General features: G+C 44.1%; 1 protein-coding gene across 3 annotated transcripts in view; it reads left to right on the top strand.

The window, feature by feature from the left end:
* The first annotated feature begins 2,210 nt into the window (after window positions 1-2,210).
* The window catches only part of TGFBR1 (transforming growth factor beta receptor 1), a 51,413-nt gene continuing 40,136 nt past the window's right edge, over window positions 2,211-13,487 (top strand). The window contains exon 1 of one of the 3 annotated variants that reach the window (XM_033237986.1): window positions 2,211-2,408. In XM_033237986.1, coding sequence (XP_033093877.1) covers window positions 2,318-2,408 — 91 coding nt within the window. In that variant the 5' untranslated portion in view covers window positions 2,211-2,317. The remainder of the gene's footprint in view (window positions 2,409-13,487) is intronic. The other 2 variants (XM_033237985.1, XM_033237987.1) reach the window with 2 other exon arrangements.

Below are 13,487 nucleotides of genomic sequence, written 5' to 3'. Positions count from 1 at the left end.
TCTCCAGATGAACCGGAGCAGACTTGCTAGGGCCCAGTGAGACCCAGGAACCTGCATTATTACAAGCTCTCCAGGTAATTGGAGAGACTTTGCAATTTGGGAACTATGAATTTAAACTAATAATTTAGTGTTCCATTCTAGTGTGGTTTATTTATGGATCTGTGGCTCATGGAAATTTCCTCCTAGTATCAGGAAGATACAACTTAAAAATAGTCTGTTTTTCCTTCCTATTGAATCCACTCAATTCCATGGAAAATGTTAAGGAACTGGAGGTGTGATTAACACTGATTAATCTAGGCTCCGTACGTCAAAGGCACAGACGAACATGAACATACATGCTGATTAGAATCATACAGAGCTGGAAGGGGATGGGCAAAAAAATGGCATTAGCTAAATATTTACTATGTTCCAGACACTGTACCAGACACATTACGTCATTTAAGGGGCCCAAGACAAGTGATTCAATCCCTTTTATTTATAAACGGGGTAGGTACTATTATTATTTACATTTTAGAGATGAGGAAGCTAATGGCCAGAGAAAAACAGTCACTTTCTGAGATCATTTATTCATTCATACAATAAAAATCTCATTAGCTTTTATCTTACGCAAGACATTGCAAATAGGGCAGCAAAAAGGCAGTCTAGGGACCTCAGGTGGCACAAAGCCCACCAAATCTCCATTGAAGAAACTGGAACTGAGAGGGCAAATTGGGACTGGAGCCTGCCAGAAGACGTCTCTCTGGAATCCTTCAGCCTGAGCAAGAGGAGAGTTTGTTGCTCAGGCTGCTGGAGCTGTGGTCTAGAGCAAGTTGCAGGCCTCTGAGCCTGTTGGAGGTTGAGAAAGGTTAGCTGACTTGCTTAAGTAAGTGTCCTAGACAGGAGGGAGAAAGCGCGCGGGTCTCAGATCCTAGCTCCAAAATCCACGCCCTTTCCCTTTTCATCTCCCGGAAGGAAGCCTTCACAGGTGGGGAAAATGCTCACCCAGTGATTCTAAAGTAGTGCACAAATTGGCATTAGAGGCTGGTTCTGATTCCTGCTATCAAGGTTTATTTAATTCTAAGCTCAAATAACACAGAAAATAAAACTTCCTCCTTAAAAGGTTCTGCGGAAAAATATTCTCTGTTCTACGTAATAGCCTCCTTGGCTGTGTTTGTGTCTGAAGAAAGGACTAGTCTGACAGGAAGAATTACAAATCTGGAGCTCATTTTGGCGTCGCAGAGGGAAGGTGGGTGGAGCGTCTCGCAGTAAATTAGGAATTCAGAATGAAAACGTAGAGTTTATTTGGGTTTTTAGTGACACCTCAGGATTATTATACAGGAGTGTCAGACACAGCTCTAAGTAATGATGACTGCTCCCCCTCCGCCCCACGCGGGCTGGGTGCTAAGAAGGGGGAACCTCTCCTTTGAGGGGTTGGGGTGGGGACCCTCCCTTTCCAACCTGGATCGGGAAGGGGGATGAGAGGAGAGCGGTTTGGATCCCCATCCTGGGTCTGTGCTGGAGGGAGGCGGGAGGCTATTTGGGGGTGTGTTTCGGCTCAGGATCTGGGTCTGAGGCTGGGATCTGAGGACTTTCTAGGTTTGGAATTGGGTAGGGGAGCTAGGTTTGAGGTGACCGCTGGGCGCAGGAGGAAATAGGAGAGTGAGTCGCATGTGAAGGGCACTGAGGAGGGATCTTCCGGGGAAAGCTGAAGTTGATGCGTGGACTTGGAGAGGGGAAGTTGAAGTGGATGCAGGGGCCTGGCGCTGCAGCGGATCTGGGTGGCATGTGCTGCGACTGCCAGTGCGGGGCTGTGAATGGGGTCAGGGTGGGGCTGAGGCAGTACCAGATCTTCCGCGCCTAGAGGAGGTTAGAAGAAAAGAGCGTCGAGCGGCCACAGCCTTTTTCCGAAAGAGACTCACACAGACACACCCACCGCTCTACCCGGCCCTCCGGGACTAGCGGCTCGGCGGTGCTCGGGCTGGCAGACCCCGCCCCCACGCGGCCTCTGGGAGCCGGGAGCCGATCCAGCCGGGGCCGCGGTCTGGCGGCCCGGCCCCGGGAGCTTGGGGCGTGGCCAGAAACCAGCACCCGCGGCTGCGGATTGGCTGCCCGGTGGTCCCGCAGGCGGGGCTCCCGGCTGGGTCCCGCTCGGCCGCTCGCGGCGGCGGGGAGGCGGGGCCGGCGGGAGCCCGGCAGCCAATGGACGCGCGTCCCCCGAGCAGTTACAAAGGGCCGGAGCGAGGCCGCCGCGGCGGCGGGGGAGGTGGGGCGAGGCGAGGCTTGCTGGGGTGAGGCGGCGGCCGGGCCGGGCCGGGCCACAAGCGGTGGCGGCGGGACCATGGAGGCGGCGGCCGCTGCTCCGCGTCCCCGGCTGCTTCTCCTCGTGCTGGCGACGGCGGCGGCGGCGGCGCTGCTCCCGGGGGCGACGGGTGAGCGGCGGCGCGGCGGGCGGGCGACTGCGGGGCGCGCGGGCCGGGCCCGGCCTCTGGCTCGCTCCTGCTCTTTCTCAAACATGGCGCGGGGCCGGGGGCGCAGGTGGCGGTGCCGGGGCCGGGGCCGGGCTCTCGTGGCCCCGCGCGGCTCGGCGGCCGCCGTGCGAACCGCAAGCGGGGAGCGGAGGCGGGGCAGGGGCGTGTGTCCGGGCGCGAGCGGACGTGTCCCGCTGCCCGAGGCCGCCCTGCTCGGGACTCCCCGGGGAGGTGGAGTCGGGCGGAGTCGTCCGAGGTCCGGGGCTGCCCTCTGGGGTGTGAGTGGGCGAGGGCCAGGGGCAGAGAGTGCGAGGCCGGCGGGGACTGGCATAGCGGTGGCTGCCCGCCGCCGCCCCCTCGGCACGGCGTGACCTTGTTCCGGGGACCCCCGCCTCAAGAGGGTCCGTGCCCAAGGCTGCCGGGCCCGGGGCGGGGTTTGAGGTTGGGGTGGAAGGCGGCTGCTGGGCGGGGTGAGCTCCGAGCAGCTAGGGCTTCGGCCGGTGGGAGTCGGAGGCGACGTGTGGTGAGACCCCCGGGTCTACAGGCCGCCGTAACTCCCGTCCGGCTCGATCCGACCCGACCCTGCTGGAAGGGGCTGCTCCTCCAGCCAGGGGGGCTTTGTGTGAGAAGGAGGAAGCGCGGAGATGCGCGGAATGTTTCTTCTTTCGTGCGTCTGGGGAGTGTTGAAGTGAGTCCAGTAACCAGAAGGCTACGGATTGTTTTCGTAGTGGAAACTTGAACGTTTGCTCGTTCTGCGGGGTTTGGAAATTTTGGGAATGACTGTGAATTGATTAAACGCTTTCTATTTCCTCGAAGGACCATCACTCGCGATATTCCTTTTGAGTGACAGTTAATCGTTTGAATCAGACGTCTGTGTAGCTGGTTTTCAAGGAAGAATGTTCGCTGAATTTTTTAAAATGTTAAATCAGGTTGGGGTAGGTGGTTGGCATCCTCGAAGGGATGAGTGAAAAACTTTGTTAGCAGCTGAACTGAGACACTAGAAGCTAAAATACAGAGCCTCAGTGTTAGCAACTAAAATGCAGTGAAAGTACATTTCTGTTTCTGAAACTGGACGCAAGATGTTGAAATTTTTTTTAAAAAATCAAGACTGACGATGACGATTATAATTAGTCCTAATAGCTACCGTCTATGTATTAGGCATTACTGCGATGTAAATGCATATCGTACACTATTGTATAAGTACGTTATTTAATCACCACAACTAAACTTTCAGGAGTAGTGGCATTTGCCCCACTTTACAGATGTGAAAAGTGGGGTGCAGACACGTTAAGTACCCAATAACTAAGTGCTAAAGCTAGGATTTTCACTCAGATCTCAGTTTACAAAATCTGTATATCTTATATATTAATATATATACATCATACTATCTGGCGTAGCCCCATTTTTCTTCTTCAGTCGTCTGATGAGCAATTGTTCTTTATTATTCACTTTGGATTCTGTCCTCATGATTTGAATATCAGATAGGCTTCATTCCGACTCTTAGCACATTCCTGAGTCCCTTCACGTGGGCCTCCTGCATTAGAGGAAGCAATGGATTTTTGATATTGGCCTAGGGAGGAAGGCAAGATAACTGTGTGGACATTTGGGAGAATCAGTATAGTTAGGCATGAAACACAGGTAACATTTCCACACCGCTATTAACTTGAATAGCACAGTGCATTCTTTTCCACCAAAAGTAGCATAAGAAGCGTTCATGTATTCAAGTAACAGTAGTGGACTTAGTTGAATATACAGAGCATTGCTCAGTCCATGTCCTGGAGAAGTTTACAGTCTCCTTGGCATGCACACAATACAAAGCTGTCCAGGTGCTTATTACTCTAAGCCCAGGCTGCCTCAGCTTGTCTGCCTTCCTTGTTGGTTATGATGATGCCTCAGTCCACCCTTAAAAGACATTCTGAAAAAGGTCAAATGCTTTTTTTCCCCTCTGTAATTTGGCTTCTCTTTTAAAGACTTGCACTTTTTTATGTTCTGAGTATGTTTTATTGTCGTCTGCCCAACTTCTCTCTCCAACATAGATTTCTCTAGAGAAATTGATTCCTTGTCCCTAGTACACAGTTTAGTACCACTATGTCTATATTTATATTCCATCTGAGAATGCTGTTTGCTTCCTTTCTGCCATTTCATAACTTTTTTTTCTTTGAAAACATGCCCCTAATCCAACTCTTCTTTCTATGAATGCCTCTTGAATGTCTCCTCCTTTCTTAGTATGCAGCCTTCAGCTTAATCCTGCCTGTTATCCTCCAAATCTAGTTGCTTTCCCATGTTTCTCTCATCTAGGCTTTTCTATGGGCTACTGCCAAACTAATCTTCCTCAGCCATCCCCATGAAGGTTTATAAGATTTCCCATTTGTATTCAGCACTTAGTACCACACTTGAGCAGCTGATTGGGGCCATCTCTGAGTGTCCTACCAGGGATCTCATTTCTCATGACTGCAGACCTTCAAGCAATTTCTCTTTCTCACTGACTCCTGGCTGTTCAGCCTTTTCACTACACGTTTAGTTTTTTCCCTGTTGTGGGAGTGTGAGAAGTTCTCAGCCCTGACTTCCTGTGCTGGTTTAGTTCTTGAATTCTTTGTCTTCCAGAACTCTGCAACACTTAACAGTTTGTGTTGTCCGTTTCTACTGCCTGTGCTGCTACTTAACAATACTTGAATGTGTTATAGGTACCCAGAGGACAAGATTCATGCCATTTCTTTCTTTTATGGCCTCAGAACTTAGCACTGTGTTTTATATTCTATTCCACATAAATGCTTGTTGATTTCTATTTGAGCATTCCTTTAGTATTTATACTGTTTTATGTAAGTCCGGTTTATGCAGTATTAACTTATAATTCCATATAAATAATCAGGAAAAGTTGTATGGTGTGTTGAAAGCAATTGGTTATTAGTCCCACCTTCACCAGCAGTTATGCAGAAAATAGGGCCAATACCTACTTTTGCCTAATTCATGAGATTGTGAGGATCACATGAGAAAGTGGTATTTGAGTTTGAGGTGGCTATTCTGTGTTGTTACTAATGAGCAGGACTGATGTTCAAGTAGTTCCCACTGGGCCATGTGTGTTTTGGTTAAACATCCTTTCTTATTGGTTGGTACCCTTGTAGTGCCAGTTGTTAAATATTTTTAATAGAATTCTTGTAGGGAGGCATTAGTATTCAAAAAGGGAAATAATTAGTGTAGGCTGGAATGAATGGGGGAAGCTTCCTGGACACTTTAGAACTTAAACTGACTTTGAAGGGTGGGTAGAATTTAGAGGGGGATTTGATGAGTGTGAAAGTTCTCTTAAAGTTGTGTCTCTAACTGTCCTGGGGTCTACTCCAAGGGAGGAAACAAGGCTTTTACTGACTGGCAAGTTACCCTTCCGAGTTAAGTTCCTTATTCTGTACTGCGGAATTTGGATGTATTAACTTCTATCATTTTTTCCCCAATCCTAAAAGCTATAGTACATAGCTGGAAACAAAACAAAAGTAATCAAAGTGGAATGAGTGAGGGAGAATAACATTATGGGATGGCCAGTAGGGCTAGGCAGTCAAATGTTGGAAATCCTCAGTATATTATCACTTCCATTTACAGATTAAAAAACGACTCAGGTGAATTTGTTAGGGTGACACAGGGGCAGAACAGAGAAGGAACTTTGATTTTCTGATTCCACATCTCGTGCCCTGTATGGTGCTTGAAAATGTGAAGGACTTGGAGGTGGGGGTGGGACAGGGTTGGGGTAGGTGTTGGCATCCATGAAGGGATGAGTGACTTACTTAAGTGAAGTAGGCCTTGAACTTCACAGAATTTATGAAAAGTGAATTCTAAAGGTAGAGGAGAGGGGGAGTGATTAAAGCCTTAAAGTCTTCAAGGGAAAGGTCAATTTTTTTTTTTTTTAATTGTTGATAAAAGGACCTGGTATAATACTTATTGATTGAGAAAAGTAGACCTATAGTAGTTTGGAAGATGGTCTTGAGTAAGTACGGTTAATTGAATTGGGGTGTAATTAAAAGGCCTTGGTTTAGAATATTAGATGATCCGCTTTGTTGTTGAAATTAAGAGAGGAATTGACATAAAAATAATAAAGAGGAAGATAAATCTTGTTCCTGTGAGGAGGGCCGCTCATGTGAGGAAGACCCCTGTTGAAAGGTTCTCGGCCTTAGTTGAACAGTTACAGGGATTCATCACCATTCTTGTAGTGTCATTTTATTGCACCAAATATGTTCATGTGTAATAAATGGAATTTTAAAAATGCTGTTGTCCTATGGATGGCCCTTCTAATGTGAGAACGTGTCTCTTCAAACCACAGAGCCCCTTGCAAATGTCGACAAACCTCTTGCCTTTTGCAGTTCTTCCTTGATCATGGCTTACGTAACACAGAGTTCTCTGAACAGATGGACTGTGGTTTGATATCATGTGATTGGGTCACATCTTTGCTTCCTGCTTCTGGAATTGAGGGCAGATGCTGGCATATTTCTCAGGGATTTTTTAATGCTTTGTCCCATAGAAGTAGCTTGAGGAAATTTTTGGAGTCTTCTCAAAATGTATGGTTTGTTTTGGCCCAGCCTAACTGCAATACTTAGGATAATATTTAGTGCCATTCTTAACTGAATTTTCTCAATGTCAAATCCAGGCAGTCTCCATAAACATTAAAATTGTTTGCTGCTCTGAATTTTATGTGTTTTGTTTGCTTTCCAGGTAAGTTTCTTGTGGCTACCCTTCTTCATGAAAAAAATTGGTTGGTAGACTTGTAATTATTCATCTCAGACATCACTTTCTTAAATACTAGTGGACGGAGTCCAGTTGGTTTTATGGCCCAATTTTATAGATCAGATCAAGTCTTTTGTAAAGCTGCTCCCTCATTCTTTGCAAATCAAAGAATGATTTCTAATCTAACTTAAAAAAAAATTGATTTGCAGAGTATACACACAGGTTGCTTTGAAATTTCTTGAAGGGTTACAAGAATGTGCTATGTATTCTACCCGTCTCGTCTCATTTAATTCTCTCTTCTCTCTTTTTTTTTCTTTGACCATGGCTAATATGCCATCATTTAATTCTCATAACCAAACTTGAATGGTAGTTGTATAGAGTATCAAAACTTATTTATTTGCTGGTTAATTTCCAAACTCTTAAGTCCATTTGTTCCCAGATATAGGTGACCAGTGCTCGGAAAATAACTGTAGGTTTTGATAACATTGGCTCTACCCCAAGATTCTTTTCAAAAAAAAAGCTCTCTTAAACATTATCCAAAGGTGTTAGTATTTTGTTTTTCATCCTCTAATCATAAATACACATATAAAAGGAAGACACTGCTTTGAGTGGCACAGATGTAGACTAACAATAGTTCAACCACTGAGACTCAAATGATTTTGTATTACCATAAACCCCATCTGCCTGGGTAGGCAGAATTGACGTAATTTTGCTCAGGTTGGAACCTAGTTCATGTCTATGAAAGAAGACCCTTTTTGTTTCCATTTTATGGACCAGGAAACTGAAGTTATGCTGTTAATGGAAGGTGGAGCCTGCATGTGAGCACTCCAGGGTATGTGCTCTTTTCCTATGCAAATGCTCCTCTACTTATGATGGGGTCATGTACCTCCATGCTGCTTTCATATAGAGTAAATACATTGTTAGAGCCACTTCAGCAGGAAAGTTTCCTTTTTCTTTTTTGCAAACCATGAGAATTTGCTTCAGATTGTCTTGATTACAGTTTTACTATTTCTTTGCAACTGCAGTCTATTCAGATACTAACAGTCTTTCTTTAACATTATATTTTTAGGTAATTTTATTCTCCCTGACAAGTCCAGTGATGGTTGATTACTTACTATTTGTATTGATTTATACATATATTCATAGCAAATTCTTTTCCTCTAAAAATAACATAAGCACAGGATTTAAAATTTGTATTAGAGAAAACAAAAAAGCCATCACCAGCCATTATTAACATTTTGGCAAATCTCGCACCCATGCTTTTTTTTTTTTTTTTAAGTATAAAAAACCATTCTTGGGTGGGGCACGGTGGCTCACAACTGTAATCCTAGCACTTTGGGAGGCCGAAGTGGGTGAATCACAAGGTCAGGAGTTCAAGACCAGCCTGGACAACATGATGAAACCCCATCTCTCACGCCTGTAATCCCAGCACTTTGGGAGGCCGAGGTGGGCGGATCACGAGGTCAGGAGATCGAGACCATCCTGGTTAACATGGTGAAACCCTGTCTCTACTAAAAAATACAAAAAATTAGCCGGGCATGGTGGTGGGTGCCTGTAGTCCCAGCTACTTGGGAGGCTGAGGCAGGAGAATGGCATGAACCCGGGAGGCGGAGCTTGCAGTGAGCCAAGTTCGCACCACTGCACTCCAGCCTGGATGACAGAGCAAGACTCCATCTCAAAAAATAAAAAAACTGTCTCTACTAAAAATACAAACAATTGGCTGGACGTAGTGGCATGCACCTGTAATCCCAGCTACATGGGAGGCTGAGGCAGAGAATCATTTGAACCCGGGAGGCGGAGTTTGCAGTGAGCTGAGATCGCGCCACTGCACTCCAGCCTGGGTGACAGAGTGAAACTCCATCTCAAAAAAACCAACAACAAACCATTCTTTAATCATTCTATTTCAGCAGTTTATGAAAGCTAATAAAAGTGTTTAAATTGACAAAGAGCTTCAATTTACAGAGGAAATAGCTCATCTATTCTTAGCAAATATTTAGTAGTGATCAACATGATGAGAAATATAGGAAAAGTGAGAGGCAGTCTTGCTTTTTAAAAAATTGATGCTGAGGAAATATGACTACAGACTCAGTACTAGCAACCACAGGGACTGCTTTACAGAGGAGGTAGGACTTGATCTCTCTGCCTTGCAGGAGGATAGGGCTTTGAGTGGATGTGTGGTGGAAAGGAGGCACCTCTTAGCTGGGAAGGATGGCGTGTGTGGAGAAAGAGCATTCTAAGTTTCAAGAATTCTAAGGGGAGAAATGGAAGTTCACGGTGTAAAGGTTGGGCGCAGAGAATTACAGGCCTTGAAAATCAGGTGAGTGTTTTAATGTGGAAAAAGAATGTCTAATTGTGCCACAGAGGGAATGGGTCAGGGTGGCTACCCAGGGAGATTTTGGAGTTGGTTTGATGGCATTGGGAACGGGGTGAAATGGTGACTGTATGACATTTGAAACGAAGAAATCAGAGGAATTAGTAGTAGGGCCTGTGTGTGACTGTTCCCTTGCTTGTGTGCTCTTCCCTCACATACCTGCATGGCTTCCTCCCTCACCTCTTGCAAGTCTTTGCTCAGATGGCACCTTTTTCTTAGTGAGGCTTATCCTGCCACCTTTTAAAATGGTGTCATTATCCTACAGTGCTTTCCTTCTCTGTAACAATACCTTCTAACATACTGTATTTATTTATCATATATACTTATTTGCTGTTTATTGTCTCTTTCCTATCATTTTAAACTTTGTGAAAGTGAATGTCTTCGTTTTGTTCACTAATGTATCTCAAGTGTATAGAAAGTGCCTGGTGCATCCTAGGCACTTAGTAAATGTTTATTGAGTGGCAGTAGGTTTTAGCTGTAAACAGGTGGAGTACAGAAATGACTCCATGAAAGAAAAAAAGAATGACTCCAAGCTTTTTAAGGCTGGATAATGCCTTTAACTTAATGAGTAATTTGGCATGAGGATTAAGGAGAGATGAATTCTGGTTTAAGCCTGTTGAGTTTGAGATGAAGGTAGCCAAATAAAATTGCTCAGTAGTCAGCAAAGGTAAAAAATGGAACCTAGTTGGAAATGGGAGAGAACCTTAAGCAAAGAAATGGCTACTGGCATCTGGCATTCACCTCATATTCTCTGTCTCTCTTTTTCTCTTTTGGGGGTGGGAGGATTCTAGTGTCCTAAAACGCTACCTTAAATGGAGTTTTTATTTAGTCCTAGCTTGTATCTGGAGTCCTGGTCCGTTTGCTGGGATATAATTCTCTCCTGTTTTGCAGGTTCACGCTTTCTGTTTTTCTCCCACCTCTCTTAGTAAAGACGTATATAATCAGAATTACTTGTGATCTTCTGGTTGTATTGAAATTAACCTTCGGACAGTGCAGCTTTCTCTGCAGTAATGCATTTGATCTCTTGCGAGTGTGGTTCTTGGCTGAGATAAAAGAGAGGAAGTTTCCTGCTTGCGGCCTAGGCCTCTGGTCATGGTTGCTGATGTTACAGGTGTCAGCTTTACTATCTCCTGGAGCTCCCTGATGGCTATCCTTTTAAATGCTTTTCCTGTTGTTTTTCCCAATGAACCAAACACTGGTGCAGTTGTATCCCTAGACCATCTCTCCTTTTCTGTTTGGATTGATCTAACTTACGTTTTTCTTTCAGTTTTGAAGGCAGATTCAATTCCTGTGACTTGGTTGTCAGAAATTTAATGAAATTTTTGTTTATAGGAGTAGTATATAAGCCCCGACATACCTGGCTGTAATTAGAGTCTAATCGGTATATCTGTGACTCACTTTTCAAAAGAGGATACTTCCTAATTTACCTGATCTTTGTGAAGATAGTGTACAGTAGTATTTACACTTAGTACGAAGCCTGACACCAGTAGGTATTCAATAAAGGGGAATTATTATATATTTAAATAAGTGAAAGAATGTCTTCTGAAAGAAGAAATACATGTTTGTGTAATGAAGAACTAGAATTAATTGGTAGACTGAAAGGCAGAATTCAACTCAGTGCAAGGAATGACTATCTACCATAGCTGTCAAAATGGAACATTGTAAGGTAGTATGTTCCCTGTCACACTGGAACTATTCAGGCAGAGGCTAGATAACCTGTCTGTGAAATTGTAGAAGGAATTTCTTACATTAGGTGGGAGGTTGGACTTGTTTATCTCTAAGCTCTGTTTCTCTTCTAGAATTCTGTATTTTTGGGCATAGTCCAAGCTTCCTTGCTTACCGATTTTAGCCAGATATACTCTAAATATCCCTAGGATTCATGGCTTCAAGATGAGCAGTATCTTGTAACTCCTGTATTATATGAGAAAAGTTAGTTTATCCATTGATTGGCTTGTATTCTGGTCATTTTCCAAAAAAGGATTTTGGAAGCTTGAAATAATACCAAATTCAGTAAGATCAAATCTGACCACAAAAGATAAGAATCAGTAAGTTAAAAAGGCAAAGAGAAAGATAACAATAGGCCGGGCGCGGTGGCTCAAGCCTGTAATCCCAGCACTTTGGGAGGCGAGACAGGCGGATCACGAGGTCAGGAGGTCGAGACCATCCTGGCTGACACGGTGAAACCCCGTCTCTACTAAAAACTACAAAAAACTAGCCGGGCAAGGTGGCGGGCACCTGTAGTCCCAGCTACCCGGGAGGCTGAGGCAGGAGAATGGCGTGAACCCGGGAGGCGGAGCTTGCAGTGAGCTGAGATCCGGCCACAGCACTCCAGCCTGGGTGACAGAGCGAGACTCCGTCTCAAAAAAAAAATAAAATAAAATAACAATTATCTGTAAGTTTAGCTGAGGAAAGCTTTGGAAGTTGAACACAGTACTTACTTAGCTCTGAGTTTTCTGGTAACCAAAGCAAGTAAGGAAGACTGATAATTTGCGTAGATCTCATTGCCTATCGAGAATTCATGAGGAAGCTGCCACCTTCCTTAATAAAGTGGAACCCCAAACGCCAAGATTATAATACAGGGAGAATCTCCAAGTGGTAAGAGGTTATTGCTGGATCTGGCAATAATCTGATTCTTATTCCGAGGCTTCCCCTTTAACACGTATTGAGGATTCAATTTAGTGCTGCTGCCTCCATCCTTCTTCTCCAGTTTAAGTCCCTGATCCAAGTATGAACACATTAGTCTTTCCCTAATGCCAATGGAACAGCTGATGTAAGGCTAGGACATTTAAATCAAGCTTTGCTAAAAGCTAGAGGATAATGAATAGAGAGCAACATGAAACTATTCAGTCTGGCTTACAAAGACATTTTTCTCATGCCCTTATCTTTTGGTGTGTCTCCATTTGGTACACTTCATCTGAGTACTGCCACCAAAGGCAGAGCCAGACATTTACCTTCAAACACATGCAAGTCAGCAAGATCCAGAGTGTCTTTGCTTGGGTTTCTTGTTTGAAGAACTGCTTCATTTCTGAGTAATGGACGTTGGGAATTATTACTTTAGGAGAGACCACACTTATCTGGGAGTGTGGCCCTACTGTACTGGTCTCACAGTAATCCCAGTATTCATAGAAAAGATAGGCACGTACATTAGCATGAGGGCATTCTTTGGTTGGAAGCATTGTGATTTCATTGGGAAAAACAAGCTTGTCTCTGTTTTTGAGCAGACGCTTTTATAGAAGTCTTTGTACATGGGCCATTGAGAAATAAAGTGAACAGTTTGGGTTTATCACTCGCCATAATTTGTAAGGATTCACTTTTCTTTTTTTCTGCAGTTGCAGAGCTACTTCAGGTCTGTTCCAGTGTTTCCTTGTTCTCACCACTGAGACTGAACCTCCTTATTTTTGTTCATTTGCTTCAGGAAAACCATTCCGTCTAGATTTCCTAGGTGTAAACCTCACTGATTACATAATAATGTATATTTATAGTTCTAGGACACCTTGTTCAGGCATCCTGTTACATTTCTACATTATACGATTCTTAAATATGCATTGAATTACAAATAGGTCCCCTGGGAAAAGGCAAAAACAAATGGCTTTTTCTGCGAGAAACTAGGACTAATACAGATATTTGGGAGCACTGAACATGGAGGATAGAGTTAAACTTGAAGAGAAATACAGAGATAGAAAAGCAGTAACTGCCCTTTCATTTGTATGCATGCACACGATATATGTATGGGTTTTTTAGTTTTTTGCTTGATGTATTCATTTCCAAATCAAACTATAATGTGCTCTAATTGGGTCTCTTTGTTCAGCACATGGTTGTTGATTTGAGTACTTTCTCCAATTGAAAAACTGACGTTTTAATTTTGTTATTCAATGTGCAATAGATTTAAATAAAAACACCGGAGATTGTGTATTGTAGATTTCCTTCAACAATAATAATATGTAATTATTTTATCAAAATAA

Source organism: Trachypithecus francoisi, unplaced genomic scaffold (assembly GCF_009764315.1).
Source record: "Trachypithecus francoisi isolate TF-2019V2 unplaced genomic scaffold, Tfra_2.0 Lachesis_group16, whole genome shotgun sequence".
NCBI lineage: Eukaryota > Metazoa > Chordata > Mammalia > Primates > Cercopithecidae > Trachypithecus > Trachypithecus francoisi.
This window is presented reverse-complemented; position numbering and strand designations above follow the sequence as displayed.